Source organism: Trichosurus vulpecula, chromosome 7, assembly GCF_011100635.1.
Source record: "Trichosurus vulpecula isolate mTriVul1 chromosome 7, mTriVul1.pri, whole genome shotgun sequence".
Taxonomy (NCBI): Eukaryota; Metazoa; Chordata; class Mammalia; order Diprotodontia; family Phalangeridae; genus Trichosurus; species Trichosurus vulpecula.
Window position 1 is genome coordinate 160,115,441 of NC_050579.1, and position 22,504 is coordinate 160,137,944.

Consider the following 22,504-nt stretch of genomic DNA (forward strand, 5'->3'; position numbering starts at 1 on the left):
AATATATGTTTCATGATGGCTTAAAACACTGTCATTCCATTGTATGAGAGCATTGTCAAGGAGCAGGTACAATTTCTTCTTCATAGAAACCTAGATTTTTAATGAATCGAAACATTGTCATTTAAAAGTCAGAAAATTATAATTCTGCATTCTCTTATTATCTAAGTCCCGGAGTACTGCAACACAAGGCTAGTGCCTGTGGTGAATGCTAATTAATTCAGTTTTTTTTTTCCAAAGGCTTTCAAAAATTGTTCTATGGTAATAGCACCACCCTTTAACTGACTGCAATTTCCCATCTGTAGACTCTAGCACAGGCTGCAGAATTCCAGGAGCTCCGTCTGTCAACTCATTGAGTTATTTTAAAACAAACTAGGACCCTGAGTGAGCTCTGAGGCATTCTGAAAGAAAAAGAGATGGAGGTGGAAGGGGGAGGATAGAAATCCTAGTATTTTGGAGCTGGAAAGGGCCTTAAACATCATCCCCTAATGCTCTTGCGAACTACTTTGTTGTATCAACAGCTGAGGTACACAACATCTTTTCCTCTTATCTAAGACATCATTAGATTCTGTGGCTTAAAATTGTTGAAGGATTCTTTATGGCAGCTGAAAAAAAAAACTCAATTCAGAAATGTATAATGTTGCTTGCTCTAATTGTGTTATGTTAATATTACATGCTAATGTTTTTAAATTTTATAGAGCAGGAGCTGACATTATACTTCTAAGTGAAAATAAACCCACTTGCCCTTATAAATGACAGTAGATCTAGATGTAAAATTCTAATACTTCCATTCTTCCACAATACATGATTTTGTTACCATGAGTATTCCCTGCATATTGTCTGCTTTAGGAGATGATCTTCATAGGATTACAGATTTAGATATGGAAGACACCTTCAAAGCCATATGGTCCAACTCCTTTATTTTACAGAGATGGAAACCAAGAGCCACCTAGGTTAAGTGACTTGGTCATGGGAACATGGGTGGTAACCAGCCGAATGGGGATTTGAACCCAAGTCCTCTGATTCTATATCCAGCATTCTTTCTTCTGTGCCTTGTTGCTGTGGTCAAAAACATTTTACCACATGATGGTCAGCCTTCTGGTGGTGAGCTTCTCTGAATTTAAATAAGATGTTCCTTGGATAACGGTCTCTTTTCAAGGTTGGTGGAACCTGCCAAAGCTTGTACTATGCTGTCAAAGCCTTTATGATTTTATAAAATAAAGTGTTTTCACTGAGAGATATTTTCACCAGGGTTGTTCAACAGTGTCATGAAATGGGTCCTGCACAAAGTCCAAACAAAGGGCATTTTTCCCAAGGATGCTGAGGTGCTCCAAATTCTCTTGTTCTCAGATGACATTGCACTGCTTACATCAAGTCTCAAGACTCCTTGCTGAAATTTATAGTAAAGCAGCAGATCTGTCAAGCCATATTTGCTTTAAAAAAAAATAAAAAAGGAAAGTAGATGAAAAATACATTACCCAGATCATGATATGCATCTGGACAGTCATCTCATTATGGCAGATAACTAATGAAATGACAGGTAGTCATTTCCAGTGCCTGGAATTAAGGAAGAGAGAGGACTGGGTAGAGATAAGGACTGAACCTGTGATTTCATTGGTAAAGAGATGCAGGTAAAGAAACTTCTTCTGCCAAAGCAGATCAACACCTTCTCTATAATTTAAAATCTTAGAAAGTTGAGTACAGTTACTGAGAATTTAAGCGATTTGACCAGGATCATAGAGCCGGTAGGTGTCAGAGACAGGACTTGAAACCAGCTTCTGGCTTCAAGGCCCTCTCAATATCTGCCACACCAGGCAAGACTGGATAATGTTGAGAGATTATACCGTGCTTTCAGTGATCCCAGCACAGAACGCTGCTGCAAAAGTCCATCTCTTTCAAGCTAGCATTTTCCCTTTGATGTGTTAGGATTGCAGATCATTGAATGATATAGTCTCAGAAGAATTCAAATTACAAATTATCCAAACATGATGACATTTGCATTCGGGACATCTGGATTGTGCTCTATTGCCAAGGATAACTTGTACATAAGACATGATGTAAAAGCATGTGTCATAGCCTCTGATACGGCGGAAAGAGGGCTAGATTTAGAGTCAGGGGATCTGAGCTCTGGTGCTGACTACCTGTGTGCACTTGAGGAGTTGCTTACCTTTAACCTCAGTTTCCTCACATGTAAAATGAAGAGTCCAGTAGGGTAGAGGCCCTGGAGTCAGGAGGCTCTGAGTTCAAATCTGGCCTCAGTCACTTGACACATGTACTAGCTGTGTGACCTTGGGCAAGTCACTTAACCCCAATTGCCCTGCCAAAAACCAAAAAAATAAAATGAAGAGTCAGAGTAGATGTCTTCAAACATCCTGTCCAGCTTCAAATCTATGCTTTAATCAGAGACCTTAAAGGTAATCCAATACAATACCCTCATTTTATTGAAGAAGAATCCGAGGTCTGCTTACTTGGAATGTTCTCCCTCCTCAATTGCCTCCTGACTTCCCTGGCTTCCTCTAAGTCCCAGCTAAAATTCTGTCTTTTACAGGAAGCTTTTCCCAACCCCTCTTCATTCTAGTGCCTTCCCTCTATTAATTGTTTCCTATTTCTCCTGTGTATAGCATGCTTTGTATATTTTTTTGCATGTTGTCTCTTCCACTAGATTGTAAGCCCCTTGAGGTCAGGGACTGTCTTTTATCCTCGTTATATCCCCAGGATTTAGCACAGTGCCTTACACATAGCGGTTGCTTAATAAGGTCACAAGCATAAAATAAAAGTAGCAGAGCCAGTATTTCAGTGCAAGCATTCCAATTCCAGATATTCTTTCCATTACACCGTACTGGCTCAGCATCAAGGAAATGTATAACTGGAACGGGATTGTGTAATGAAAATGAGGCTGAGTAGATAAATAGCCTAGATGTGGTATGTTTGTACCTGTGAAACTGAAAGAACAAGAAGGAGGCCTCTGCTGCACTGGGTACACCGTCTATTGGAAGACACAGACAAGAATCCCCCTGGGTGAGCTGGCATGATCTTTGTTGAAGTAGAGAGTATCCACACAAATGAAATTACAGATCCATCAAATGCCAAAGTAAAAAGAAAAATACATATGTAAAGGTTCTTTAGAGGAGGATTAGTAATAGGGACATCTTTTATCCTTGAGAGTACAGATTTTTTTCTTTCTTTTTTGTATTTGTATCTCAGGCACCTGGAATATTCTTCCCTCAATGCTATCTCACTTCATGAATTCATCATCTCCTGTAGGTTCAATTATCATCTCTATGCAAATCATTCCCAAATCTATCTATCGATCTACAGACATCCAACCATAATCTTTCTCCTGCCTTTTGCACATCTCCAACTGGATGTCCTATAGACATCTCAGATTTAATATGCCCCAAGCATATCTCATTATCTTTTTTCCCCAAATCCTTCCTCTTCTCAACTTTCCTGTTAGTCTCCAGGGCAACACCATCCATCTCAGTCACCCAAGCTTGCAACTGCAGTGTTGTCCTCAACTCCTCACTCAGACTCACCCCACATATCCAGTCCATTGCTGAGTCTTGTCTTTTCTCATCTGCATCATCACTCTAGTATCTCCCTTTTTCTCCAGTCGCATAGTCTAGTACAGGTCTTAAGGAAATCTCACCTTGATTATTACAGTAACTTTTCATTGGCCTCCTTTCCTCAAGTTTCTCCCCACTTCAGTCCATCCTCCATTCTACTACCAAAGTAATTTAACTAAAGCTCAGGTCTGACACATCACCCCTTGTTCAGTAAGTCCCAGTAACTCCATATTGCCTCCAGCACCAAATGTTAATTACTCTGTCTGGCATTTAAAGCCCTTCACAATCCAATCTCTTCCGATCTTTTAAGTTTTCTTATATTTTCCTTCATTCTACACATTCTACAGTCTGATTACCCTGGCCTACTTGTTTCTCACACTCAACACTCCATCTTCTCTTACTACAAGTATTTGCTGTTCTCCATGCCTGGAATGCCCCCTCTCCTCACCTCCACCTCCTGGCTTCCTTCATAACTCAGATCAAACCCCATCTTCTGCAGGAGGCTTTTCAGTGCCCTACCCCTCAGGTCCCTAGCTAGTGCCTTCTCTCTGAGATAATAATCCATACATCTGTTATATATAAACTTATTTGCACTTTGCCTCCACTATTTTATTATGAGTTTCTTGAGGGTAGACTATGATTTTGCCTTTGTATCTTTAGGGGTTAGCATGGTGCCTGCCATATAGTATACTGTTGCTACGAGCTTGTGGATTGATTGACTTAATAAATAAATTCTTGCTGGTTGATTGTTGTAAAAGAAAGAATAGAAAATTTTAGCATGAGAATATTTACCTCGCTTATGTAGATTTCAGCCGGTCCAGCCTTTATGGTTGCTGCCTGCCGAAATTTGTTCTTAGATCTCACTGTCCTTGATCCAGTTGTCTTTTTCCATTACCCGTTGGGGTTCACACTACAGCAAGAGAAAGATTAGTGGCTAATTATACTGGTAAGGAAGAAGTCATGTGTTCATGGTGTCCCACTATGCCATCTGAGAAGCCGGAGAGATTTTTATCCCCTGGTACTTTTACTATTGAGCATGTCTGCTTTCCACCCTTACCTCCTTCACTGCCTCAGAGCAACAACAACAAACGCAAGACTATGGCTACCCTGTTTTACATAGCGCTTTGAGAAGTGGACATTGGGAAATGATCAGGCATCATGGTGGCCTTGAAGTTGTTTGTATGTATTTGTTTGCTATTAACACTGTTCTTTCTGTGATACTAGTGAGTATAGGGCTATAATAACTTAATTTTAAATGACAGCCTGTAGCCATGAGGGAAAGTACGTGTGTGTATGTGTGTGTGTGTGTGTGTGTGTAGACATATATATATGTCTACACACACACACACACATATGTAGCAATACAGGTAGAGAATGAGTAATTCACCCTTTGGGAGGTGAAGTCCTTAGCTACTTATCTTTTTGACTCCCAATAAAAGAAAGTGGGCATCTTCAAAGAATTGCAGGACTCTGTCTCTCTGAGGGAGCATAGGTGCCACTTACTGCAGGTCGGCATCCTGGATTTTTAATGATCTCTCTCTCTAGTTATCTGATTCCACTGTAAGCCACTGCAGAAATAAAAATTGTGATTATGTTGTCTTAGTTATTCCTAAAAGTACTGAAATGTTGTATGGGTTTGTGACATTCTGACACCATTATAACTAATCGTAAGTTTACTAAATCTGTTACTAAGTCTTACAAATTCTTACATACAGCTTACTTGTTACCAGACATTCCAGTCTCACTTCTCATTCAAAAATCCATAATAAACTCTTCTTGATTGTGCTTGTAAGTTAAGTGTTTGAGGGCAGTATGAATGCACAAGAAAATAACAATTCCCATTTCTTTTTATGAAACATACATGTAGAAAAGAAGTGCCTATTCAGGGAGTCTTCATACACGCTCTTCTCCATTCTGATTACTATTCTAATGCTATATGCTTCAGATGATAATTCCCTTCCTCTCCAAATTACAATGAATATTGATAGTGTAAACATTCGAAATCATAGGCTTGTTGAACTAGAAGGTACCTCAGTAGTCATCTCATCCAACCCATCCCTGAAGCAGGAATGCCTTTTACAGAATCCAACTCCAAATCGTACTAATTGTTAGGGAGGTTTGGTTTGCTTTAGTCTTTATATTAACACAATTCTTCCCATGATTTCTTCCTGTTGTTCAGAGTTCACCTCCCTGACACTAAGGAGAACAATCCAATCTCTTTTGCACATGATGGCCCTTGATGTTTCAGGATGATTTCAGTCTACTCTTACAACCATGTAATCCTGGTTTTATATGTCCCTCGGACCTTTAACTGATCATCTTATAACATGGTTTCAAGCCTTTTCACTGTCCTGTGCCCCATATTCAGCTGTCCTCCATGCCTGGAATTCTTGTCTCCTCCACCAGGATCCCCTGGCTCTTCCTTCAAGTCTCAACTAAAGTCTCCCCTTCGGCCACAAGCCTTCCCTTGTCCCCCTTAGTGCTGGGGCTTCCCTGAGGCTACCTTCCATTCATACTCTGTATTTTAATTGCCAATAATTGCTTCCCTGTTGTCTCCCCGTTAGTTAGTAAGCTCCTATAGGGCAGGAACTGTTTTTGCCTTTCTTTATATTCCCAACACGGGGATATTATATGGGACATTATTGTTGTTAATTCCGTGTCACCTGTGGACTACAGCATACCAGGCCCTTCTGTCCTCCACTGTGTCTCAAAATCTGTCCAAGTTTACGTTCGTTGTTTCCATGTTACTGTCTGTTCATCTCATCCTCAGCTTTCCCCTTTTTCTCTTGCCTTCAATCTTTCCCAACATCCGTCTTTTCCGTTGAGTCGTGTCTTCTCATTATGTGGACAAAGTATTTAAGTTTCAGTTTCACATTGGACCTTCCAGTGAATAGCCTAAACTAACTTAAATATTGACTGATTTGATCTCCCTGCTGTCCAAGGGACTCTCAAAAGTCTTCTCCAGCACCACAATTCAAAAGCATTAATTCTGTAGTGCTCATATTTCATAACCCAAACCAATAAATGTTTGTTGAGTCCCCTGGTTTGTTGATATCTTCACTAAACTGTGGCTTCCCAAACTTAACATATGAGCTGACCATTGCAAGATTTGATCCAATTCGACAAGCATTTATTAAGCACCTACTGTGTAACAGCCTGTGCTAGGCACTGGTGATACAAAAACAAAATTGAAATAGTCCTTACCCTCAAGGAGCTTATATTCTATTGGAGGGATACAACATGTACACAGAAAAATGTATACAAAATAAATACAAATTAATTTGGAGGAAGGCACTAACAGTAGACTCAGGAAAGGCCTGTTGTAGGTAGTAACAGTTAAATTGACCCTTGAAGAGAACCAAGGAGACCAAAAGTCAGAAGTGAGGGGGAAGAACATTCCAGGTATAAGGTCAGCATCCTTTGACAAGGTGAGGAAGCAGGAGATGGGATGTTGTACACTGGGAACCAGTAGGCCAGTATGGCTGAACTGAAGCTTGCCTGAAAGAAGGAGTCTGAACAGACTGGCTGCAGGCAGAGTGAGAAGGAATTTAAATTCCAAAATGGAGAAATTTTTAATCTTTTTTCCTGGAAATAATAAGAAATCACTGAAGGTTTGTGGACAGATGAGTTATGACCAGTCTTATACTTTAGAGATATGAGTTTGGCAGCCTTCTGGAGTATGGCTTAGAGGCTTGAGGCAGGTAAGCCAATTAGGCTAGTACAGTAGCACAGGTGAGAAATGAGAGGGTGGTTGTGGTGTGCCTGGAGAGAAGGGGATTTATTCAAAGGACGTTGTGGAGGCAGAATCGATAAGACATCACTAATTGTACATGGGGTCTGAGGGAGACTAAAAAATCAGGAATCCATCAATAAACATTTTTAAGTCCTCACTGCACCCAGGCTTTGTACTGGGGCTACCGACAAAAAAGAAATGGTAGCCACTCTCGAGCTTGCTTATATCAAAGAAAACAACATGTATACAATTAGTGTAGGCACAGCAAGGGGGAGCAGGAAAAGTCTCACATAGGAGGTAGCAGTTTTGAAGGAAACTAGGGATTCTAACAGGAAGAGGTAAGGAAGGAATGCATTCCAGGCACAGAAATAGGAGATGGAACATCTTGTGTAAAAATAGCAAGAATCCTAGTTTGGCTGCCATAGAGAGTAATGGATAAAGCAGAATAATGTATAATAAGCCTAGAAATATAGGTTGGAGGCAAATTGTAAGGGATTTTTAATACCAAATCAAGGCGTTTGTATCTGTTCCTAGAAGTAATGGGGAACCATTGGTGCTTATTGATCAAGGAAAGTGATGTAGTTAAACCTTTGCTTAAGGAATATCACTTTGTAACAGCAGTATTGTAAGATGATCAGCCGTGAATGACTTAGCTCTTCTCAGCAATACCACGTCCAAGACAACTCTGAAGGACTTATGATGAAAAATGCTGTCCATCCCCAGAGAAAGAACTGATGGTGTCTGAATACAAATTGAAGCATACTTTTTTTTAACTTTCTTTATTTTTCTTGAGGTTTTTTTTTGTCTGTTTTCTTTCACAATGTGACTATTATGGATATGTTTTGCATAGCTATACATGTAGAGGGAGGAAGGGAGAGAATTTGGGAACTCAGTTTTAAAAAATGAATGTTAAAATTTTTTTTTACATGTAACTAGGGAAAAATAAAATACTAAATTAAATATCCAAGAAAGAAAGGAAGGAAGGAAGAAAGAAAGGAAGGAAGGAAGAAAGGAAGGAAGGAAGAAAGAAGGAAAAGAGAGAAAGAAAGAAAGAAGAAAGAAAGAAAGAAAGAAAGAAAGAAAGAAAGAAAGAAAGAAAGAAAATGAATTCTCGGGGGGGGGGGGAATATCACTTTGACAGTTATGTGGAGAATGGATTGGAGAAGGGAGAATCTTGAGTTAGGAAGACCAATTAGGAGTCTGTTACATTAGTCCACCACAAGACTTACAGCTTCCTTGTATCACACAGCCCTTTCAGAAGTGAACATTTGGGTAGTATGGGGTGTCAGGATAGTCTGTCATGAGGTACATATGACTTGTTGTTCATGATCTGGTGCTGGTTCTTAGTAAATGCTGCTCCCTTTCCTGTATGTTCATGAACCATCTCTTTAATAATGAGTACTAGAATTTTGCCAGGAATTGTCTTCACATTTCCACTTCCATAATGTGAAACATCCACCTTCTTCCCTTTTTTGAAACTCAACAGACATGCTCATCTCTAGTCCATTAGCTCCCCTTCCATTCTTCATAGTTCCTCAAAGGTCACTGCTATTTAGTAATGACAACAGAAGCCACCTTGAGTAGGATTTGATGCAGATCAAGTGACTTGAATTCATTAAGGGTAGGTAGGCGCTGTCTTAATAATCTCCTCACTTTATCCTAGGTTTCAAGTCGCTGCTAATCAGCAATGTGTTCTCTCCTGTGCAGTTTTCATATCATTCTTCCTGGTTTAAAAAAGAAATTGGAAATAGAGTAAATAGAGTTGTTTTGCCTTCTTCCTGTTCTCATTTTTTGCTATCATTTCAGTGTTACTTATTCTAACTTAAAGAGCGTTACCTTCACACACACACATACACACACACGCACGCACGCACGCACGCACACAGCAAACGGAAAATAGTTGTACCATTTATTGAAAGTATAATAACACCAAACATAAATTCTTGAAAAAAATCATTTTTTGGGTAGTTTTCTTTATCAGTTGCTTGAGTTTGCAGTTTGGGATCCTATAGCATGCCTCTGCTTGAGAAGATTGAGCAGCTAGCTCCCTGTTGCTTGTAAGATGAAATACCAGCATCCCTGACATTTAAAGCATTTTACAAAATAAATTCGAGACTTATTAAAGCATTACTCCCCTTTATGTATTCTTCAGCCAAATTGGCTTACTTGCTGTCCCTCATCTCCATGCCTTCACACGGGTTACTCCTCCTTTAAAGCTCAGCTCAAGAGCTGTCTTCTACATGAGGCCCTTTTTGATCCCTCCAGCTGCTAGATCCTCTTCCAAAAGTTCCCCTTTTTTATAAATCTCAATAATAATAGCTAGCATTTGCATATTGCTTTAAGGTTTCCAAAGCCCTTTACAGACATCTCATTTTTTCCTACAGCCCTGGGAGATAGAATTATTATTATTGTCCCTAGTTTACAGATAACAAAACCAAGGGTGAGAGAGGTTGTAACTTGTCCAGAATCACACAGCTAGAAGGTGTCTGAGACCACCTCATTATTTCTGCATATGCGGCAATTTTCAACTTTCACAGGGGGAACATTCCTAGAAAAAGGCACAAAAATCAAAAACACAAATGTTGATACAAATTGGGGGATAGATTACTGTGACCACCAAAAACTATAATCTCTCATGGGAGATTGCTGAAAATACACTCTGTCTTTACGACAAAACGTTAATTTTGATAATACGTACTTTTCCTAACACAGTAACCATGAAATAACCCTTAAAATGCAGTACACAAAATAAAATTGGTAACATGCAAAACATTTTTTCTCACAAACAATTCCCGAGAATTTTGTGATCTTTTGTGCTCTCATCTCAATAAAAAAAAATTCAGACAATACTGTATTTACTTTTTGTAACACATGAAATCTATAGTACCATAAATACTGTACAGCAGATTAAAATCTTAAAACAAAAACATTTTTTAACCTGAATCTTACCTTCCACTGTGGCATTCAACATTATACCATACAGCTATAAACCTCTAACTTGGCCACTGCCTGAAAACCAAGAGGGAGGTTCCAGGGACTTTAGTCACTGCAGTTGGAAGATGCCAAGACTGGCAAGGTCTTGACATCACCTCCAACACTCTGTCCTTCATGGCTGGTGGATGGCATTGGAGAGTGTGAAGGATGCGCCAGCTTGAAATAATCCATCAGCAAAGTCTGCTTTGTGCACCATTAAGATACTAGCCACTCCACAAGCTTGTGCTGCTCATGGCCACAAATGTGCAAGGCTGCCAACACAGAAGTGAAAATAAGGTTACTAGTAAAATCATACAAATGCTTGAAATTCTGAATGTTGAAGATTGACTGTACCTAGTTTCCCTCATAGAATTTAAGCCCCGTGAGGACAGCAAATGGTTAGTGCTTAATAAATGCTTATTAATTGATTAATCTTCCCATCCTCTCCAGACAGCAATCCTATCCTTTCTTTATATTTTGTGTCATCTTCCAGGAACATAGCTTTATCTTTTTTTTTTAATTTTAAGTATTTTATTTTTATTTTTCCCCAGTTACATATAAAAACAATTTTCAGCATCTTAAAAATTTTGAGTTCCCAATTCTCTCCCTCTCTCCCCACAACTCCTCCCCCGTTGAGAAGGCCCGCAGTTTGATATAGGTTAAACATGTATAGTCATGCAAAATCTATCCATAATAGTCATGTTGTGAAAGAAAATATAGACCAAAAAAACTCAAGAAAAATAAAGTAAAAAAAGTATGCTTCCATCTGCATTCAGACACCATCGGTTCTTTCTCTGGGGATGGATGGCATTTTTCATCATAAGTCATTCCCAGCTGATCATCTTACAGTGTTGCTGTTACTTTGTACATTTCACCTTGCATCAGCCCAAGGAACATAGCTTTAAAAGAGAGAGGGCCCAGCCCTTTCTGTTTACCTTTTCTCTGGGGTTTGGCCTTTTCAATGCTCTTCTGTCACTTACCATTTCCTTATACTTAACCTCTGCTAAAAGCCTTTGCTTTTAAATTTTATTTAAATTTTAAATGTGATTCTTTAAAATCACAGAACAACAGATTAAGAGCTGGAACAGACATGAGAGGTCATCATGTCCAGTGCCATCACTTGATAGATGAAGAAATTGAAGCCCAAAGAGGTTACCAGAGTCATGAAGCTAGTAATTGTCTGAGGTGCGATTTGAACCCTGGTCTTCATGATTCCAAGTCCAGCACTCTATCAGTTACACCACACTGCCTCTCTTCCTTGTTATATCTTTATAAAAAAATTTAGTTCATCTAAGAGTTCCCTGTGCAGCTACATCAGTCTTTTTGAAAATAGTCCACCTTTTCTTTTATGGCAGAATAATTTGCCACATACATATCTTTTTCCTGTGGCTAGTCATGGATTTATCAGCTATCAAGGAGCTCACAGTATAATGAGGGAGACAATATGCAAATAACTATGTACAAACAAATTGTAAACAGGATAAATTAAAGATAATAAACAGAAGGAAGATGCTAGAATTAAGAGCGATCAGGAAAGCCTCCTAGAGAAAGTGGGATTTTAGCTGGGACTTGGAAGAGAAGGGAAGGAAGCCAGGTGGCAGAGATGAGGAGAAAGAGAGAGCATTCTAGGCATGGGGGATTGCCACTGAATATGCCCAGAGTCAGGAGATGGAGTGTCTTTTTTGAGGAACAATAAGGAAGCCAGTGTCACTGGAATAAAGATTATGGATTAGAGTGTAAGATGTAAGAAGACTGGAAAAGGAGGAGATTAGAGGTTGTAAAGAGATTTGAACACCAAAGATAGGACTTTATACTTGGAGGTAATAGGGAACCACTGGAATTTGTTGAGCGGGCTAATGACGTGGTCAGACCTGTGCTTTAGGACAGTGCTTCTTAAACTGTGGGTTGCAAAATTTGGCAACAGTAAAAGGTTTCTGAACTCTCAATGACCAAAAATCAAACATGTAATGAATCTGAGGTGTTTCCGTCGGTGCTTGCCTGTTCTGTATCAGGCAGCTTCACTGCAACCTTGATTCTGAACACACAGCATGCACATTTTGCACTGCACATGCCCTCAGGCTGTGCAGTCCCAATGAACACTGCCAAAACAGGAAAAGGAATTGCAAGGGGAAGAAGTCTAAGAAGCCCTGCTTTAGGGAGATCACTTTGATGACAGAGTGGAAAGACCCTTGTGGCAGGCAGAGCAACCCCCAGGCTATTGCAGTAGTCCAAGTGTGAGGTGTTGAGAGCCTGTATCAAGTGAAATTTAGAAGTCTTGTCAGCAGATTGGATACAGGGCTTGGGGGTGCAAGAGAGTGAGGAGGTGAGGATGATACCTCTTTGTTGAGTCTAGGTGACTGGAAGGATGGTGTCCTAAGTTTGAGTCTCCACTCTGTCACTAGCTACCTCTGTGATCTTGGGTAAGTCACCTGACCTCTGGGGTTTCCTCAAAATAAAAATTGTGAAAAATGGGTCTGAGTCATCCTCCCACCCTCTCCTCCCAAATTCAAGCTTTATTTCTTAAACACCTGTGCTCCTTTAGCAAGCTTCTTGGCTTGATTCTGCTACCAGCCTGGCCTTCTGTTCTGGGCCTTTCAGAGATATGGGTAGATGCTATCCTTGCTATCTTTTGTCTTCTTTGTTTTACTTCCCTCCTCTAGATTCTATGAATGTAGGTAGTAGGAAAGATGGGCCTGAAAATGTAAAAGGAAAGCTTTGGTTAGAAAGAAGCTTGCTATGTAAAGACCAGAAGGCCCTATTACTCTTTGGCTCAGAAATGTCTTCCACCTGTCCCAGGCTTCCTCCTCCTTCGTTGAGCCTAAGGAAAAGTGAATGCTGAAAAGTTAACTGTAAGGCAATGAGCCAATTTCAAAAAACTGATTAGCTTCCCTTGGGGAAGGATATGCTAAAAACCATTTAATCAGCATTACAGTAGAACAGGCCTCTTCCAGAATCATGCTCTTTGGCCCTGGCCTTCTTTGGGCTCTTATTGGTTGTGCAAAGTGGAGAGGAGGCTTAAAAGCCCCCTAGCAGAGGAGCATTCCTTTATATTCTGGTAATCTCTCTACTAGATACCTGATCACATCAGCAGTGGGTAATGACATAAGCCTCCAAACCAAAACACAGCTGGCTGCTCTAATTTTAGTCCTACCAGGCTTAGCGTTGCCTTTTAATAGGACTTTGACCTAAGAATTTTACTCCATATAGGAGTTCTACAGGAAAGCCTTTCCTGGATGCATTTGGCACTTCCTTCCCTTTTAAACACCTCCATGCAGTCTCTTAAAGTACCAAAATTCTTCCTTTAAAAAAAAAAATCAACACCATTGCCGATGCACAGATTGTTCATTATAGCTAAGACTTATTTTACCTACAAGAAATTTTTGCCAACCTGTAGGAAGAAAACCCTTAGGAAAAGTTATTACATGAGAAGGCTCTGAAATGAAGATCTTCTTGGGGGGAGGGGTGGAAATATATATACATATATATATATATGTCACTTTTATTCAGGAATCTGGCTGTCAGATTAGCTAGAAGGGTAACATACTACAGATGATCAGTTTCTCAGCTCGCTCTGTATTATGGAATATTGCTTTCCTGCTTTTAGAGCAAGACTTCACCAGTCTAGATAACAACAGTTGGAAATTGGAGACGGTTCATTTATGTTACCCGATTCCTCTTTGTTACCAGACGTAAAAAAGCATTTGTTTTTTAAGGTAAAAGACTACATTGTATGTCCATTACTTACCAAAATGGGATCTCCTTTTGGTCTATAGAGACTAGGTATATAAACCTTTGGAATTAATCCCTTTATACATCCTCTCATTCAAAAGCAGCAGCTTTTTTCTCTGTTTGTACAGAATATTATTTTACAGTGCTGACTGCAGCTATTTGAGAACAGTCTGCAGAGTTATGAACACTAGTATGCTATCTTGTCGACTTTCACATTTTTCAAGATAATGCCGGGTTCCAACCACACATTCTCTGTGAACCGCCACAGATTGATAAAAAATTACTTGTGTTTCCCATGACCTCGTCTGGCAAGAGGCTTTCCAACAAGGGCCCAAAAGATGACTGAGCCCCTTTAAAAGACCCTTGTAATGAAGCCTCCAGGGAGTCTCTGTGGAGTGAAATTTAAAGTTGCTTCTGTAGATGCACAGTGTAGCATGAAGCCACTTAAGACTGCTGTCTGTTTAAATGCCCTCCTGTTTTGCATTTATTTAATATCACCCTATTTTGAGCCCCAGTGAGAAAGTTATTTTTAATAATATCTTCTTTTTCTAGAAATACATGATGTCTGGCAGATGTCATGAAAAGGAGAAAAATAGAGCATTTCATCCTCTTTAAAGCTTAGAGAGCTTATTTAGTTATTCTCCTTTGGTCACGAAAATAACCCTGGTCCACACAGAATTCTAGAGCTTAAAGAGACTTCAGAGAGCACATAAATCAACCCCTTAATTTTACAAATGAGGCAACTGAGGCCCAGCAAAAAAAAAAATAGCTTTCTTTTGTTTAAAAAAAAGTTTAATTATTAAGCATTTATTTTTTATTCCACCCATCCCCCCAGTGGAAAAAAATACAAAACCATAGTAACAAATAAGCAGAGTTGAACAAAACAAATTCACACATCGACAAGAGTCAAAAATATATGTCTTATTCTGCATATTAATCCATCACCTCTGTGTTGTGAGGTGGGCAACATTCTTCATTATTAATCCGGACTCCTGCTTGACCGTTACATTGATCAGAATTTTTAAATCTTAGAATCTTCATTTTTATAATATTGATATTACAGTATAATTATTCTCCTGGTTCTACTCACTTAATTCCAAGTTAGTTCACACAAGTCTTCCCAGGTGAAGCAACTTTCCCAAGATCACAAGTTAATAATGGCAGAGGCAGATGGAAAGCCAGGTGTCCTAAGTCCTGGCATGGGACTCTCTCTGCTTTATTACACTGCTCTCTCCTATTCAAGAACTAAAATTAATAATAACAATCAATAAGTATGAAGCACCTGTTATGTATGTATGAGACATTCTGCTAGGCACTGAGAATACAAGTACAAAGAATACAACAGTGCTCAAAAGGACTTTACATTTTAATGGGGAAGACACAAGTACATATGAATATATAAGTACAAACCTATACAAAGTAGTTAAAAGGTAGTGTGGGAAGGAGAACACTAGCAGGTGGGGAGATCTGCAAAGGCTTGGCACAAAAGATGCTACTTAAGCCACGTCTTAAAGAAGAGAGGGACTCTGTAAAGCCGAAGCGAGGAGGAAGTGAAGTCTGTCATTGAGGGGATGGTCATTGCATAAACAAAGAGATGGAAGATAAAATGTTGTGTGTGAAGATCAGAGAGAAAGCCAGTTTTTCTGCTTACAGAGTGCAGGAGGGACAGCGAAGTTCAGTGTGGCTAAAAAGATAGATATTAGGGACGTGTCAGTTGTGAAGGGCTTTTGAAAAGCTATGCAGAGGTGGAGCCTAGACGGTGGAGTTGTAGGGATCCATACAGTGAACTGTCCTCCAAACAGATCCAGAAAATGCACCAGACTAAGTCCTGATGGAGAAATGCAAAAAAAGTCACAGTAAGTCATTTGTCCAGCCCAGCTCAGCCTAGGGCGACAGCTCTGCAGGTACTGGGGACAGGATTGGGCCAAGAGCATACTGCACCCCTTAGAGCACTCTGCTACCCAGGGAGAGGCTGAACACCAGGGCACCCCCTGTGCAGGTGGTTCACAGGTAGGTAGGCCCTAGGAGCCTAGAAAAAAGAAAGTTCAAAAGCGAGTGGCATTAGTGGTGTGGCTCAGAACCCAGAAGCAGAATGGGATCTTAGTTCCAGCATCCAGCCCAGCTTTTAGAGGAATAATGAGGACTGGAATCCCAAACCAAAGAGGAGCCTACAGTTCTGCCACTGAAACAACAGAACTTTCTAGCTGGCTCGTAGGGGTAGAGTCCACCGGCAGTTTACTCTTGTACAGACCCAAATCCGTGTCAGGAATTTTCAGAATTCAGACCGGGGGTAGCAGTCAGAATTTGCCCTAGATCAGACCACTTAGGGAGCACTGAAAGCTTACAAGTCCCCAGGCTGTCCCTTAGATCTGGAATAACATAACACTTAATAGCCCAAGAAAGCAGCAAAAGACCTTCCTTCCAGAGATGTGGCAGAGGCCAGCCCTAGCTGCGAGTCTGAAGTCAAGAAGCTGGCTGGAAGAATGGGCAAACAAAGAAAGAACTCCAACATAATAAGCCATTGTCAAGGCAGTGATGCTGAAGACACAGATGAGAAAGAGGGTGACTTTAAAACATCTATAGGCCATACCTTAGTGAAAAACACAGCTTGCGTATAAACTCAAATAAAATCCCTGGAAGAGATGAGGCAAGAGTTTGAAAAAAGTGTTTTAAATGTTTGTATAAATGCAATGAGACCACTTAAGGAAAAAAATTGGAAAACAAATGACAGCTATAGAAAAAAGAATTAAATTAGAATGGATCAAATAGAAGCCAATGATTCCATGAGACATCAAGAAATATTAAAACAAAGTCAAAAAGCTTAAACAGATAGAAGAAAATGTGAGGTATCTCATAGCAAAAACAACTGACCTAGAAAACAGATAGAAGAGGAAAAAATTAAGAATCATTGAACTATCTGAATTCCATGAGCAAAAAAGAAAAAAGTCTAGACATCCTATTTCAAGAACTCTTAAATGGAAGTAGTTTAACTATTATCTTCACTCTCTATTCTCTGTTTATTTAGTTCTTACTCTATTTATGGTATATTATCAGTATGTAGAAAATAAATCATTCTTTAAAGTAGAAAAAAAGTGAGTTTCTAATCCACAAATGTATTTGGAGGTATGTGAGTTCTATCTAAAAAAAAAAACATTCAAAAATCATCTAAACTGTATCCTCTCCTTCTTGCCCAGCAAAAAGAAAAGAAAAGAAAATCTACGTCTTTTATAAGAATATGTTAGAAGACAGAGTAACCTCTGCCAGAGTTCTCCTCTCGTACCTCGTCATGGTATAGGAGAAACTCTGGGTAATTAAAGGTAATGCCAGTGGAGTGTCAAGTCTTCTCAAGATGGAAAATGTATTAGAAGGATTGTCGTGTGAGGACTGGCCCTTGCTAAATTCAAAGAGAATCATCACTAGATTGGCCAAGAGGTGGTAAAGTCACAGGAACTCTCAAAATCTGTAGTGGTAGAGAGAGTACCCAAACTAATGAGAATAGAAGTTCCTTCAAGTGTCCAAGTTAATTTAATAGAAGAAATGATGTCACTTTTCAAGGTTATCTGTCTTCATTTGAATCAGTATTCCAGTTTACTTTCTGCTCATCAGTTGTAAAAACTTGTTGTGAAAACAATTTTCATATCAGATATTCCATTGTCAAATGAGTAGATATCAACAGTTTTTTATGCTGCTAAAATCTTGAGAAGCATTTAGATAAATTTTATTCTTTGATACTTTTCCCCAAGTTGTGATAAAATTAGCAATTTATGTTTCAAAATTTACTAATGTTTTTCACTGCTTTCTTAGCAAAAACTGCAAATTGTTTTTGGGATCTGTGGTTTTGTGACTCATGAAACTTCTTAATAGCCCCATGAGGTAAATATCTATACAGAATCAAAATCTTAATCATAGCGAGGTGAGATTTTCAGGTGAGATTCAGCCAACAGTAAAAGACACCTCTGCATGGTTAGAGTCAGTTTAAGTTAAGATGTTGATGATAACCAGCATTGTTTCTGCCATGCCTAGGTGTTTACTTTCTTTCTCTGCTTTCAGAACTTTCAAAAGGTAATTGTGAATTGATGAAAATGAATTGTCATTAGTTATTTTTGTAGTGGTATATCATAGAACAAAGTATTAGCAATGTTGGAGAGAATGAATAGAGGAGAGAGCTTAGAATGTGTCTTCGAATGCTAATGTTTAAGGTTTGCAAACAACTTATAGATGACTAAACCAAAACACTTCAGACTTCATAGCTGAACTCCAAAAACACTAAAGTACCAATTCAGTACATTCAGACTTCATAGCTGAACTCCAAAAACACTAAAGTACCAGCTGAGTGTCTGTGTGTGTGTATGTGTATATACATATATATATATATATATATTCATATTCTTATGACAAAAGAGAAAGATGGCAGAACCGGGTGATGCTTTTGGTCCCCATGTGCTTAGTCCCTGCAGCATTAATGACTTAGCAGAAGACGGAGCAAAAGCTCAATCTGTACAATGTGAAAATCCATTCCAAAACATGCCTTTGAAGCTTGAGTTGTAAACAAGTTGTTCTGGGCTGAATTACAGGTGCCAAATGGATATAACTACTGGCTTTAATAAACACAGAAGTGGATACTTCAGTTTTTCTATGAGGCTTTTGATGGGTATTATATGCTAGAAAATGCTTAAGTTATCTAAACTGTGTCTATTGCCTCCTGTGGTGATCCTCTAGTCTAATGCTCTGAAGTTCATAGACCCAGAAGCACTCAACCCAGATACTGTGCTTGGTTCTAAATCCTAAAGAATATAATTAGATTCTTAAAATAATCCATTTTAACATTTTTTAAGTGAGTGGTTGAACTTCTGTTCCTTGGGGAGCAAAGTATGCTTCATAGTTTTTGATGATCTATTATTCAAAATTTTAATTTATGCTTTTTTTTTTTCATTTAAGGCTCAAGAAAAAGGGAACTTAAACTATTCAAAGGTAGGCGAATTTTATGTTAAGATATATTTGTCTATGTATGTATTTGTCTACATGTGTATATAAACATATAATCTGTATATAGAGAGAGTTAATTATTGATCATACTTTGAAATATAGTAAAGAATCATGATCAAAGATTAAGAGATTTTCTTTTTGGGTCTTGGCACATGGTAGCATTTTAAAAGTGCTTTTTTTCATTCTTTTACTCATTCATTAACATGTTAATTTACATAAAACCATTGAACATTATCATAAACATTAATATTGCTTACAACTTGAGATTTCTTTCAATAATAGTGATGGTAATAATAATACTTTGCATTTATATAGGAACAAGTCGGTGAAGTAGGCAGGGCAGTTGGTATTAACCACATTTTGAGGAAGCCAAGGTTCCCCATGTGGCGGGCTGTCGAACTGGAGGTCTCTATCACAGTGGTCTCCAGACCCCTCCAGTCCAGAGCTCTCTACCTCTACAATGTTGCCCTTTCTGTCCTCACCACCAGAGAGTGAGCATAGGTGACATTATAAAAAATAGTTTAAATGACAGAATCTGTGTCTTCAAGGCATTCCATAGGTGAAAGCAGACCACAATTTATGAGGAATCATGTTACCTCCCTCCTGACAGAGAGATGATGGACTAGAGTTGCAGAATCAGACATATATTTTTAAGCACAATCAATGTGTGGATTTGTTTTGCTTGACTGTTCTTATTTATTACGAGAGAGGGCTTTTTTTCCATTGAAGAGTTGTAAAGGGTGAAGAAGTGTAAAGATAGTAATGCCAAAAAAAATAGGGAAGAAAAGAGTGTCAATAAAATATTATAAAAATACAGACAAGTAGAAGGAAGTTCAGAGAGAACAAAGATAAGCAGGGCACTGTAGGGACTACCATGTTAAATTTAAAATAATAGAAAAACCAAATTGTACGTAGTAGAGATTCATGGTTTCCAATAGATTCCTTTTTTCTGTTCTTCATGTAAGAAAATATTTATATTTGTTAAATTCATAACAATAATAAATGTTTTTAAAGAAAGAGGTTTCACTAGTATAAGAACATGAACATAAACATAATGTTTCAGTTGTGAAATACCGGCATTCACTATAGGTTGTGTCATGTATTTGTATGAAATGGTAAGTTCCATTAAGACAGGGACCATATTAATTTTCTTTGTATTTCCCCAAGCACAGTGCTTCACTCAGAGCAGGTACTTAAAATGGTTGTTCAAAGAATGAATGAAGGAACTGGGTAGTTCCTTTCTTTTTTTTTAAATTAATTTATTTTTAGTTTTCAACATTCACTTCCATAAGATTTTGAGTTTCAAATTTTCTTCCCCTCTCTCTCCTCCCCCCTCCCCAAGACAGTATGCAGTCTGATTTAGGCTCTACTTATGCATTCATATTAAACTTATTTTCACATTAGTCACGATGTAAAGAAGAATTAGCACTAATGAGAGGAACCACAAGGAAGAAGTAACAAAACAACAAGAGAAAAGGAGAGCAAATAGTATGCTTCTACCCGCATTCAAACTCCAGAGTTCTATCTCTGGATGTGGATAGCTTTTTCCATCATGAATGAGTCCTTCAGAGTTGTCTTAGATCCTTGCATTGCTGAGAGGAAGAGCTAAGTCTGTCAAAGTCAGTCCTTGCACAATGTGGCTGTTACTGTGTACAATGTTTTTCTGGTTCTGCTCATTTCACTCAGCATCAGTTCATATGAGTCTTTCCAGGTTTTTCTGAAGTCTGTCTGCTCCTCATTTCTTGTAGCGCAATAGTATTCCATTACATTCATGTACCGTAATTTGTTCATCCTTTCCCCAATTGACGAACATCCCCTCAATTTCCAATTCAAAAAGAGCTGCTATAAATATTTTTGTACATGTGGGTCATTTTCCCGAGGGTAGTTCCTTTCCCAGAGAGAAGTGATAGGAACATAGTTTATACATCAATCTGGAGGGCCTTTGCTCTGTATCAGTAGAGACTAAGGAGAAATGAGAAGTCCAGACTTCAAAGCAGCTCCAAGTGTTTCACCTAGGGGCACACAGAGAACAAATAGCAAATTATATATCAACAAATATAAAGTCATACATGATGACATATATTGTATTTGGAATTTCAAGTTATTTCTTCTGTGCTGATGCAACAAAATCAAGAAAAAATGATTCCTACTCTTTAATTAAGAAAGACTTCATGGTCGTATGACTCCAAAAGCCATTAAGAGAGGTGGGAACGTGATTGATATTGTTTTTTAAAGGATGTGTGATTGCATATGTAAGAATGTAAGAAGCTGTAAGTACAAAGAAACAGAAAACTAGAAAAAGGAAAACTAGATGAGAGGAAAGGTGAGAAGGTAAAGGAAAGTGACGTGATAGGAGAGATGCAAAGTAATTTGGATTAGCTGGAGGGGCCTTATAGTGTATTATCAGAATTTTTTTCTTCATTCAGAAAGCAGTGGGGAACCATTGTTGAATGTTTGAGTAGTGATGCATTCCGGGGTGGAAGAAGGAATAATTTGACAGGAAACACATAGGGTTGATTTAGGAACTAGAATATAGTAAAGTGGTAAAAAGACTGTTATAATAATAAAGCCTAGAGATGATCAAGTAGAAATGGAGAAAAGATGACAGCCATCAGTGATATTATAAAGGCAGAAATTGTGGTTTGGTGTTGGATTATTAACGAATAAAGGACGTTAGAATGCAAGCATTTCTCTGAACCATTTCGGGGAGCATGTTGCACATGTGAGAGTACTGGAAAGAAGAAGAGTGGTGATGAGCCATTGATTTTGAGGTGTCTTTATAGATTGAATGAGATTCAGGTCTGTATTGCAAGAGTTCTAGAACAGTCAGAAGGTATGTGTCATTTGGATAGTCTGTCTGACTTTGGACGAGTCAGTGCATTTCTCTGAGACAGTTCCTTCTCCACTTAAATAAGAGGAATGGACTAGGTGATTTCTAAGATCTCCTTCAGCTGTAACATTCTATGATTCTATGACAATCAGTCATTCTTTGAGAAATAAAAGTGCTGATGTACAAGACACTGGGAGTGCAAAGCCCTAAACTCTCTGTACTAGAAGACAGTTTACTTTCTCCTAGAGCAGTTAGAAAAAAGCTTCATGAAGGGCCATCAATACCTGAGCTGAGCCTTAAAGGAAGGAGTATATGTTGAAAGGCAGGGCCTGGTCCAAAAAAAAATCACCAAACTGTGCATACCTTTTGACTCAACAGTACTACCAGAAGGCCTATAAAGACATTAAATAAAGAGGGAAAGCTTTTATATATACAAAAATATTATATAAATAGTTCTTTTTGTGGTGGAAAAGAACTGAAAACTAAGGGAGTACCCATCAGTAGGGTAATGGCCAAACAAATTATGGTTTATGACCATAATGGAATACTATTCCCCTGTAAGGAATGACAAAAGGGAGAGTTTCAGAGAAACCCGTAAAGACTTGTATGAAATTATGCAGAGAGAAGTAAGCAGAGTCAGGAGAGTAATTTATACTATAAAAGTAGCAACATTGTAAAAATGAACATTTA

The 22,504-nt window shown here is 38.6% G+C and overlaps 1 protein-coding gene across 1 annotated transcript in view; it reads left to right on the forward strand.

The window, feature by feature from the left end:
• The window catches only part of PDSS2 (decaprenyl diphosphate synthase subunit 2), a 287,396-nt gene that overhangs the window by 224,423 nt on the left and 40,469 nt on the right, over positions 1-22,504 (forward strand). The window contains exon 7 of the mRNA XM_036767627.1: positions 18,937-18,969. Coding sequence (XP_036623522.1) covers positions 18,937-18,969 — 33 coding nt within the window. The remainder of the gene's footprint in view (positions 1-18,936; positions 18,970-22,504) is intronic.